At 36.1% G+C, this 12,691-nt stretch overlaps 1 protein-coding gene across 2 annotated transcripts in view; it reads left to right on the forward strand.

Annotated features, from left to right (window-relative positions):
* OSBPL6 (oxysterol binding protein like 6) overlaps positions 1–12,691 on the forward strand; it is a 276,138-nt gene that overhangs the window by 177,505 nt on the left and 85,942 nt on the right. For both annotated transcript variants that reach the window (XM_069068487.1, XM_069068488.1), the window contains one exon: positions 5,327–5,419. In XM_069068487.1, the coding sequence (XP_068924588.1) occupies positions 5,327–5,419 (93 nt within the window). The remainder of the gene's footprint in view (positions 1–5,326; positions 5,420–12,691) is intronic.

Raw genomic sequence — 12,691 nt, forward strand, 5'->3', positions numbered from 1 at the left:
GATTGGCAAATGTCATAAAGTTACACATAAAATCCAAGTGATTAAGGACAGTGAAAATTAAATGAATCATGAATCATAGCATTGCTGATCTAGAACTTTAAGAGACTTAAAAAGTCATCTACTCCAACTCCCTCATTTTTATAAATGAGGAAGTTGAGGCCCAGATGATGACTGCTCAGGCCCCAGGCCTAAGATCACGTCTCTGGAAGCTTCCCAATTTCTCAGTAGGCCCCTGCCCTATGAGAAAATTCTCCCTTGTTGCAGACCACATGTAGACCTGGCTCTGTAATTCCCTTATTGGAACAGATACAAGGATGCTGACCCAAGGACTCTCTTGGCACCAGATCCCCAAGGTTCATGTCTCTGACAGTTCTCTCAATGTCTGATATCAACAAAGTTGTCTCTGCAGACTCCCTGCATTTTCCCAAACATGGATCATAGGTGCCTGCTCCCAGAAGACACGTGGACCCTTAGATTACCAAATGAGAATCCTCAGCATCCTTTCCCTTATTCCTTTTCCATAGAAGCTCCAGCACCATCCTCACTTGCTTGCAGGTTCCCCAAGGACCTTCACCCATTTTTGCTAAAGTCTTACAGTAAACTTTGCCACTTGACTAAGAGAAGGCTTGACAGGCAAATTCATTCCAGGTGGCACCCCACCTTGGCATTCTCAGGGTCCCAGCACCCCAAACCTCTTCACAGAGAAGTTAAAGTAACTTGCCCAAGAAGGGTTCATTATTATCTAGGAAGAAACAAGGAAAGTCATAGTGCAGTATTTCAAGGAATTATATTTCTTCAATACCCAACAGGTTATAGGGGTGGTTTAAAAATTTTCCTCTTTTATTGTTCAAAAGCAATTCATAATTCTGTGCAGTGGTGGATGTTCTAAGAGGTAAACATTATCTGGATCCACCATCGATGTCACATTGCCATGCAAAGTGAATTTCTCCAATCATTTCCAACTTTATTTATTCTTCCTCAGGTGTGTGTGTCGTGGACCATCAAACACCTTTTCATGCTTATTTTGCTTATTTCATGCTTGGCTGACTGATTGAATGCCTCATCTTATGCTGCATTTTTGCCACTTAGTCATGGCTGTTTTCTTTCGTTGGAAAAGTATTGATGTAATAACCTCTTTGCATCATAGAATTTTAGAACTGTGAAAGAAAGTCATCTAGTCCAACCCTTATTTAACAGATAATAGAGTCCTCAAATGGTTAAAAGGGCTTTCACAGTCACACAATTACCTGAGACTTGAACCCAAATACATTAATAATACAAGTCTTATTTCTCCCATTCTAATGAATGTTCCATCACACAGCCATCTCTTGAAGAGATGTAATTTATTTATTTTGTTGTATTTCATTATGTTTTAATTATACCTTCCATTTTTACAACTTATTCTTCCTTTTCCCTCTCCCAACACCCCTCACCTCCACCCCAAGCTATCCCTTACAGCAAAGATTTAAAGAGAAACAACAAATCAGAAATTAATAGGTAGGCATGGTTGTTAAAGGCCTACCCAAGGCCTGGGCATAGATTCTTAGATTTTTTAGAACATCATTAAAAACTGGGAAGGCAGAGAGTAGTTAAGATGATTCCATCAGTTTTTCTGTTTCCATGTAGATCTTTCAGGATTCTAAAAATGTTAGCTAACTAGCTGATATAAAAAAATATTTAAGTAGATGATGATCCATTTGAAAAGTAGAATGAATGACAATGTTCTGTGCCTATTGACTATTCTAGGTGGGCTTTTGATTAAGGTCATTTTTGAAAACTTCCTTTCATGACAGTTGAATTTATGATATCATATTTTGCTTCAAATATTTGCTTCTACTGGTTGGAACCTAACAATTCACAGAGCAAAAAAAATCTAAAATCTTCTAAGACTCTTAATGTCTTATAAGGACTCCTGATTTATATTATGGATCTAAAAATAATTTAAGGAGTTGGGTTTTGAAATATTATGTTCACCTCATTGGGTTTCACCTAATGTTTTAAGTATTATTATCAGTTTTATATTGAAATATATGTGCAGTTAATTATGAATGTTGATCGTTAATGTTCATTTCTCATTCTAAGAATTCAGAATTTCATGCTTTTCTGTTCTTGTAAGTCAACCACATCCTAGGGCTGGGTTTTTAGCCATGTTGGGATATATATTATGCTGTATTTGGGGGGAAATATAATGAGAAATGACTCTTCTTCTTTTATGTAGAACAGTTGGTATTAGTCTGTGAGCTTTGAGTGAAAAGAGTTTGTTAATTTGACCAGTTCTGTTCCAGCAACTCTTAAGCATATTGATTTGTCACTCCAGAGGTCAAATTCATTTAGCCCAGTTGATATGCATAAATTCACTTTATTGCAGCAAATTGTTTCTGTAATTTGACTTGCACATTAAGTGATTCCTTTCCCCAAACCAGTGTCCTTGTTTCTTGAATAATAATCCTCTCTTTCTGCTGTTTTACTAATGTGAAATTTCTTTCCAGATTTTGCTTTTCTAATGTGCTCTTTTTCTTGAAGTATTTGGGAAGTGGGTGAGGATCTCTTGTTAGGGAAAACAAAATCCAACCACTGGAATGAAATTACATTTTTTCCTCTAAGGTAAATTGCCCAGAAATCATGCCTGCTACTACTTCACCAATTGATGAATAGGATAGACCTCTTGGCCCAGGGGCCATAAGTGAAAGAAATTTTACAAGAAGAAAAGTTGTTCAAAAAAAGTGTACCTCAAGTCCTTTTTTTTCAAAAGAGAGAGAGTGCCAAGTGTTGCTTTAACTAGGTGATGCTTATTTCTCCTTCTATTCACTGGCAGTCAGTTTCTAGTTCTCTATAATTCTGTCTATAATTAGTTTATTGAGTGGTGGTAACAAAAAAAATGTTGATTTATTTTTGTCAACTGTGATGTGATTAAAAAAAATACATCCTTTTCTCTTAAAAATAATCCACCTGTGGTCATTTTTTTTCCTTGTGGGACCACACCTTGGAAATAGTAAACTAATTCAATGAAAATAGTACTTTAATTTCAGACAAAAGGGTTAACCCAATTTTTCAAGATTATGTACTCCTTAGTTAAGTGGCCTATGATGTGTTTCTTTATACTTTTCACAATTTCATTCAAATATTAAGATTAACATACTTTTAAGATCTTTTAACATTTTCCTTGAACTTTTCCTTAGTGTAGTTTTAGTACTTAATATTTGAAAAATAGGTTTCATTTTGTCTGCACCAAAAGTTTCCATTGCTTTAGGAATAGGGTTGGTGGTGAAGATGGGTTGAAAAGGCTTGAAAAGACTGTAAATCAAATTAAAATAATGTTCAGTAAACATAATTAAATATGTAAGGTGTGTTTTTCCTCTCTCCATGTTTCCTTTAGGATAGATACCATGCTAACATTCTGCATGTTCAAGAAATACACATCTGCATTTAACCTCCATGTTTCAATTCCCAAAAATAGTCTCAATGGAAAAGATTCAGTTTTATGTTCAGCTGACTTATTTTCACTAAGGGATGCTATTCAAACTCCATATTCAACTGACAAATGAATAATACTAAAACCTTAATATTAATCTAGCTTTTAAAAGCAGTTTTCTCATTTGGAAGCACATAAAGGTTCAAAAAGGCATGTCTAATGCATCAATCACTCCATGGTGCCCATTTGCTTTAGGCTTACTAAAGTAACATCTGGTGGTGTTTGTCATTCCAAGTGAGGCTATCCACTTGGGAGTGAGCATCTCCTCTTAAAAGGAAAAGGAGCCCCAGCTGATGAAAATTTTTTGTTAACCTTGGAGCCAAACTAGCATCTCCTAATACCTCTACCCTTAAGAAACTGAGTAAACTTCAACCAATTCTTATTTCATTTATATCCTTGACAATTTAGAGAATGAAAATCATCTTCCATTCATAAAACTTCTATTTAATATTTCCACCTTATTGCTAAACTATATGAATGGAAAACATCATCATCCAATTAGCAGTGACTGATATTTTTACAGACTTCCAGAGCAACTGTTTATTATCCCCCTTGTTTTGTGACTTTGATTTTCCTTGTGATTTAGAACCTACATGTAATTTTTGTTGCATAGCAACACAATTTGATGTATAATATAAAAAATATGAAACTGTATCTTTAATGTGCACTACTAAAAATCATTCCTGAGGAAAGTAGTGCCAAATTGCTATGGTACACAACATAACATTGTTTTGATTATGATGTTGATGATGATGATGATATTGTTACTGCATTAATAATAGTGGTACCTTCTGTTTTTTTGGATGACTTGGAATGACTTATTAAAATATTTCTTCCTTTTGACTTTTCTTTTGATTGTCATAAATTTATATCTTCTTATCCAGGCAGCTCAGTGTTACAATGGATAGAGTGTTGGAATTGGAGGTAATCAGACCTAAGTTCAAGTCCTGCCTCAGACACTTAGTAACTGTGTGACTTGGGCAAGTCACTTAACCTCTTTCTGTCTCACTTTCTTCATCTGTAAAATGGGGATAATAATATCACCTAGCTTACAGAGCTATTGTGAGGGTCAAATGAAACAATTTATGTTATGTGCTATTTAAAACTTAAAGTGCTATATAAATGTTAGTCATCATCCATATTTTTCCTCGCGAAGTCCTTTATTAAATTTCTAAATTTAATAAATTTGTTTATTAAATTTCTAAAATTTCCCATTGTTTAGTTATTTCTGCACTGTATTCGAAGGTGTGCTGGATGGGCACCCGCTCATACTAGCTCAAGAGAGTGATTGTTCAGTTTTCAGTGTGAGCATTTTCACCTTGGAAATCCAAGAAGGCTACAAATCTTGTCTTGATTTATTGTTTTGTTGTTTGACTAGACATAAGAAAGCAGAGGAGGAAATGTTAATTAAGCAAATTAAACTTAAATATCCGTCACTTTCTTGGCACATTTTTTTCCTCCTCAGAGATCCGTTTGTAAAACATTTCCCAGTACACCCTTGGCACTGGCAGAAACAAACCTACACATTTCTGGGTCAAATTACTTTTATAACAGTACTGATTGTTGTCATTTGTGTCCTAGCAAATCTGAAGTAAAGTCAGCTAGACAATGCAAGCATCACAGCAGAAATACAGCCTTAAATCAATCAAAGAGAATGGAGCTGATACCATTTGGTTATGTTGAGTAGTTGATGGTGCCAACTCTGATCCTCTGGGGAATTTTTCACAATTTAAATTGTTTACTTTTTTACCCTGTACCTTCATGATTGCACATTTATTCTGTTATTTCTAATCTATGGAATGCACATCAGAGATCGGACCCTTAACTTTGGCTTTGCTCTCACTTTGTTTTTAGAGTGTCCACATTTTAGAGAGGAATGCTTCTACTGGTAATGAGCCATCTGCAAGCAGGCAGCTGCTAGAAACTGAACCTGTCTCACTCTCTAAGGTCAGTGAGGGACCATGGTCATTTCTGAAGCATGCTTGCTTGGGGGTTATTCAAAATGTGTGGAACTTGTATACTTGTCACAACTATGAAGCCCAAGGCAAGAGCAACCTTCCACCTCCCCCTCTTCTTGGTGTAGGAGAGTTAGAGTTAGGATGCCCTGAATAACAAGACACAATAAAGATTTCTTGGGAGGGATTTACAAAGTTATGGTAAAGATTTAAAATTTTTTTTGTTTTGTCAAAAGAAAAAATGGCAGTAGATACTTATACCATTTTCCTTTGCAGAAATTGGATGGGCAAATATCATTGCTACTAAAATGAAAAGAATCACTTCTTTATTGGGCCTCAGTTTTCTCATCTGTAAAAATGAGGAAATTGGACCAGATGACCTCAAAGGCCTTTTCCAGCTGTGGATCTTTGATCTAAAGATGGCACTTACATCAGGGAGGGTAAAATGGTGGATAGGTACTATGAAGGACTGCTTTAAAGTCAATGGAATAAGAGCTGGTCTTGTAGCTTTATTTGTTAGCATAAGAGCCTATGGAGAAGTACAAGTTTTCATCTTCTCAATCAGCTTATTAACTCATGGAAAGCTGCCAAGAGAAATACCATATACAATTCATCCACTTCTTGGAAGCCAGAACTTCTGTTGAACAACGTGTCCCTAAGCCAGTAGTTCTCAAACTGTGATCTGAGAACCCCTAGATATCTCTTAGATGATTTCAGGGAGTCTAGGAGATCAAAACTCTTTTCATAGTAATGCTAAGACATCATTTTCCTATTAAAATACTTTTTCCCTTTCCAACTACATGTATGTATGGGGCTGGATTTTCTTCATATTCTTCAACTGAAACAACATATTTCCATAGATTTTAGACAGAAACAGATTATGAGAATCCAGCTGTCTTCTATTAAGCAAGACATTAAAGAGATTTGCAAAAATATATAAAATATTGCCATTCTTCTTGTTCACTTTTTCTGTTTTGAAAAATACAGTTATTTTTTCTTTAAAAGGCTTATGTTAATATTTAATAGGTTTATTTTTAATGAATAAATAAATGTTCTAAAATTTACCAGTTTTAGTTTCTGTTATGGTAAAGATGTATCACTATAACCCACATAAACAAAAATTCTTTGTGATCTTCAATAATTTTTAGGAATGTGAAGGGGTCCTGAGACCAAAAAGTTTGATAACTACAGTCCTAAGTCATTTTCCTCTGCCTAACAATATGGTCTGTGTTTGGTTCTGGGTGATTTTTTTTTTTAAGATTCCTGGATAGCTCAGGGCCATAGATACTTACTATGACAGCATTGGGAAAATACATAAAGATGAAAAGACAAACATAAAGGAATTATTTTAAAAATATTGCCTGTCTTTTCCTAATGCCAGTTTATTGATATATTAATTAAAATATTGATTATATAATTATGATGAATTTAATATTATATAATCACAACAGTCCTTACTCTTTCCTTTTTCTAATTCCCTTTGGCTGTCATATCAAAATATTTTTTTATGAGCTAGACCATGAGTGTGTGTATAATCATTCCTTCCACGAGGCAGCCATTAGGAGTGCAATGCCCCTACAACCTGGTAAATCTGTGTAAAATATTTTGGTCCTCCCATTGTACCAAAGAAGAGCTATGAATTATTATGGTATTAAAATCTAAACTATATTGATATTATATGATACTATACTCATTTTATGCATTTCTGAATTTCTAATTTTTTTCTGTGTTATCTGCTGACCTTTGCATGTCACCTATGGCTTCTGCAAAACTCCCCAAAAATTCCTATTTAATTTTTTATGCCAGCCTGTGGTATATTTGTACCACAGTGTGGAAGGGATAACTGTATTTTTTACAGAGGAGATTGTCAGTATTTAATATGAATTTTTCTTTCTCATGGATATCATATATGTATAATGTATATATAACATTACTCCTATTTTCTATTTGAGTATACTAATAATTTTTGCAGTATAAAATCAGTTACTTTTTTGCTCATATATCTCAAATAAAGTGTTGGAAGATGTGATTACATTCATCTTGAATTTACTTTCTTGAACCCTTGATGGCTTACTTTCAAAACTTGTAGAAATTACTGTGGTGTTTTGATACATGGGCAGTTTTATTGTAAAGTTTTTAAAAGTCCTAGGCTTGTTCTATGTCATATAAAACTTCTTTAAACTCTAATTTAGAACTCTAAAGACCTTTATGTTCCATGTTGCCATTGTCAAGTTGGATCTTTTGACAAATTTTTTTTTTTTTAGGAAGCAAAGGATGGGAAATTTGTAGATTATGATGAAAATAATTGCAAATTAAAATGCCCCTTTGTCAGAAAGGTCTTCTAATGTATAGAGTCAGCCTAACCCAAATATTGGGGCCCAAATTTGAAATTAGAATGCTGAGGACTGACTGTTGGTTCTCTAATCTTGTGCTGTTACCATTCAGTGTTAATGCTTTTCTGTCTTTTATTAAAAACTGTATTTCAGACAGTATCAGCCATTTCAAATTAAGACCAACTTTTCCTGTCTAGTTTTATTCTTTGCCACTGTCAGACTGACAACTTGTTTAATGCTTAAAACTATATTTGGATTGTTTGCTATTTCTCTTGCTATTCTTCAGAAATAGAAATACTGCATTTGTTGAGAATAGTATTATGGTTCAAAACTACTTGAATAAAGCAGATTTGATTTTAAGAAAAATGTTATGGTTTTTCCACCTTTTTAGACAAATGTTTCTTTTCCCCTGCAGCTAACCTTGTAAAGAAGAAACCAGTGTGATAGAAATGAGTAGCTATAGCTCTATAGGGACATAGTGATATTATGTTCAGAGTTTAATTAGCTGAAACCTAAAAAGCATTTCTATTTATTATTAAGTATTTCCATTTTGTACAAGTTATAAAAAGCATTCTTCTTCACACAGGGGGCAGACAAGAGGTGACCCACCACTTAAAAGATATTGCCTAAAAGAAAAATGTTCTTTTCCTCAAAAAACACATGCATCTTTGGAAGAGCTCAGAAAATAGAGTTAATATTTCTTGAGCAAGATTGTCTCTGAAGATGCACGTGTGGAGACACACCGCTGAAATGGATTATGCCAGAGTTCAGAAGAAAAGATCATGAGTGACCTCAAAAAGATGTCCCAGAATAGGGAGTGGTGGGTGTATTTAGCTAAGTAAAAGACAAATCCAAATACAAAACTATTCTATCTCTTTCCCTCCAAATTTTTTATGACTTTGCTTGTGGTCTGTGAGGATTTAAAATTCCATATTTTCAAATTTTCCCCAATTTTCTGCATTCCTTCTGATTTTGGCTACATTTGTTTCATTTGTACAAAAGGTATTTAATTTAATGTAATCGAAATTATCCACATGCTGCTTTCTAGATCTTGCTTATTTATAAATTGTTCAGTTATCCATAAGTCTGATAGATAATATGTTCCATGTTCTTCAAGTTCTCTTGTAATATCTCTTTATTGAGGTTATGTATCCATTTTGACCTTATCTTGGCAAATAGTGTAAAATATTGTTTTATGCCCAATGTCTGCCACGCTGCTTTCCAGTTTTCCCAACAATTTTTACCAAATAATGAATTCTAATCCTCAAAACTTAAGTCTTTACACTTGTTAAAAACAAGGTCACTATGTTCATTTGCAGCTGTAAATTGTATGTCTACTCTGTTCCACTTATCTGCCTTTCTATTTCTTAGCCAGTATGAGGCAGTTTTCATAATTACTACCTTATAATATAGTTTAAGATCAGGTACTGCTAAACCTCCTTCCTTTACATTTTTAAAATTAGTCCCTTTAAATAATTCCCCTATACAAAGAAGTGGTCCATGTAATAATAATCAAAGCCACTTTCTATCAGTGTGGTACCTTTTGCTTTTCAAATCACTTTTGCCAATATAGTATTAGTAATTGTCACATGTTTCTACTATTCTAATGATTTATATGTCTAGAATATTATGTTCTTACACAATCTCAATAGAAACTGAAAATTTCTGGTACATAGTTTTGGACAGGCACATAACATATCTGGAAGGCTTAATGCTTTAGTAGAGAAAATATATGGGCCCTAGGTGTTAGACTGAATTATATCTAAGGCTGGTCTACAATAAGAGTAGCTCAGCAGGCAGTGTGGCCACATTAGATAAAGGACCAGTCTTGGAGACAGGAAATCCTGGTTTCTAAGCCCACCTTTGACACCAGTTAGGTGACTCTGGGTAAATCATTTAATTTCTCAATACCCCAGGCAATAAGTTACAGATCATCTTCTGCTCTGCACGTGTGAAAGGATTTTCTGTGTTAGATTTTTCCCTACACCAATGAAATCACAGACCCAGATCTCCTTCCCTTCTCCATTTCTAGTAGCCCATATTTCTATGGCAGTTTAAAGTTTACAAAACATTTGAGAATAAGTTCTATGTATTACAAACAGCAAATGAAAAATTTTTGACATGTTCATGCATTAATCCTCATATCTAACTGTGAACCTAGATTTCATTGGTATAGGTTAATTGCTCAAGGTCCTACGACTTGTAGGACTCATGACTTTGGTCTCTTGATTCCCAATCCATTGCTTGCTCTCAAGTATCCTAGAACATGTTAGGAATCAGCTTTATGACCAAGGGTACTGTGTATGTGTATGTGTGTGTGTGAGAGAGAGAGAGAGAGAGATAGGCAGATCATTTGTTGTTCAGTCATATCTGACTTTGTGGCCCCATTTGAGGTTTTCTTGGTAGAGATAGAGTGGTATGCCATTTCCTTCTCCAGCTCATTTGACAGATGAAGAAACTGAGGCAGACAGGGTTAAGTGACTTGTTATGTCTCTGGAAGCTCCCAGTTTCTAAGTAGAGCCCTGCACTGTGAGAAAATTGTCTCTTCTTGCAGAACACATTCTCTTATCAGAACATAAACAGGGGTACCTGGCCCAAGGATTTTCATTTCTGGTTGGCCCAAGGACTGACTCTCCCACTTGCCAGATCCCCAGGGTCCATACCTCTGACAACTCCCTCAATATCTGATATCAACAAAGTTATCTCTGCAGATTCCCTGCATTTTCCCATACATGTGTCATAGACTCCTACTCCCAGAAGATACCTGGACCCCTAATTAGATTACCTAATTGGCATCCTTGGCATCCTTTCCCCTTGTACTTTTTCCATATAAGCCCCAGCTCCATCCTTACTATCATGCAGGTTCCCTATGGACCCTTGCCTGCTTTTGCTAAAGCATTACAATAAACTTTTTGTCACTTGACGATGAAAAGTCTTGAGTATGAGAATTCACCCCAGGCAATTCTTCCTTAGCATTCTCACCCTTAAACCACGTCAGCACCCCTAACCTCTTCACTACTACTATGGTGCAGGCCCTTATCACTTCATGCCCAAACTACTACAGCAGCTTTCTAATTGATCTCCCTGCTTCACTTAGTCCATTCTTCTCTCAACAATCAAAGGGGTCTTCCTAAGGCACAGGTCTGAACATGTCGCACACCCCATCCAATAAACTCTGGTGACTCCCTATTGCCTCCACAATCACATATAGAATCCTCTGACTTTAAAGATCATCATAGCCCGGCCTGTTCCCACCAATCTCATTATAACATATTCATCTCCTGACCATGTGGCTTCCTTACCTGCAAAAGACCCTTCCAGTCTGCAGGAGATTAGAGACTCCTTTCTGCTCTTTCTGCCTATCTTCTGGCCTAATGTGCTGCTGGTATGGGAGAGAAAATTATTCTATCAGCTCCCCGTACTAACCCTGGCTAACACTGAACAGACCCCACCCTAAAACCAAGCTCCTTGTGTTAACAACCATCCAGCACTCATTTAGCAGTGATTAACAAACTTCCACCCAATTATAGGTTTCCCATCCCAGTGATCTTAATCTCCTGGCCATCACTGTACAAACCTGTTCTCTATCCCCCAATGTTCTCTCCCTAACTCCCATCCCCTCAACCCAAATCCCTAATTACCTAGAGCTACCCATTCCTTCCATTGTGTTCTCTGGAAAATGTGCTTCATAGGTAACAAACTAACTTACTTTCATCTTGAGTCTTTTCCTTTCCCACTCCTTTCATATTCTGGCTCTTACTGAGACCTGTCTCATCTGATGATGAAGTCTTCATGACTATCTCTTCCAGCACTGATTGCATATTCAGTCATCCTGTCTGACTCACTGGTTGATGTGGGTGAATTGGAATACTCTTCACTCTCCCATTGCCATTTCTAGGATCTCCTTCTACCTATCACTTAGTAACCTCTCCTCCTTTGAGGTTCACTCAGTCCAATTTTACTCCCCAATCAAAATTCGGGTAGCTGTTGTCTCCTAGTCTCCAGGACACTGCCCTTCTTTTCTCAATGAGTTCAGTACCTGGCTCCCAATGCCTGACCTCCTACTGCCATACTTCACACATATTATCTTCTCAAACACTTTTATCTCCACCTTCTATAACTTATTGATTTCCCATGACCTACTCCTCCACTTCACCTCAGCCACACACAAAGATAGTCATATCCTTATCTTTCTGTCACACACAAATCTCCATTTCCATGTTTATGGACTCTGAAATTCCCTTATATGATCACAGTCTGTTATTCTACCTCTCCCTCTGCCTTACAGTCCAAAATCCCGAGTCCTGTTCTTCATCTTCACTGTAACTTCCAATCCCTTGACCCTTTAATTCTTTCCCAGGCACTACTTTCCCCATCCTGACCCCTCAGTGAACCAGTTCAACTCTACACTCTTTTCTTCTCTTAAATCCCTTACTCCCACCATTTACTGCCTTCATATCTTCTTATATGCTGCACAATGATGCTGGAGAAAATCATGAAGCCACACCAACTGGATCTGCTATAAATTTATGCTATATTATCTCAATGGAGGCTTCATGGAGCAAGGCAATCCTTTTATGCCTCCTTAATCAATTTGCTATCCCACTCATCCCAGTTGCTTTTCCAAATCTTTTCATCCCTTCTCTTATTGTTTCCCCTTCTCTACCTTCTCATCTGAGAACCTTATATCATATTTTGCTGGAAAAAAAAATTGAGGTTCTCCTACTTCTTTGACTAATTCTTCTAAGTCTTCTTTAATGGATCTTCATGTGGATCATGCCAGCTAACCATGAGCCCTCTTCTTTTCTTCTATCCTGTTTCATTTGGTGATCTTGTCAATGAATTATCTAAATATCATCTTTATGCTGCTGATTCTCAAATTTACTTATCTAGTTCTAACCTCTCTCTTGACCTCCATCTTTGCCTATTGG

This window comes from Petaurus breviceps, unplaced genomic scaffold, assembly GCF_028583685.1.
Source record: "Petaurus breviceps papuanus isolate PSGF00001 unplaced genomic scaffold, PetGlider_PUasm1.0 90763, whole genome shotgun sequence".
Lineage (NCBI taxonomy): Eukaryota > Metazoa > Chordata > Mammalia > Diprotodontia > Petauridae > Petaurus > Petaurus breviceps.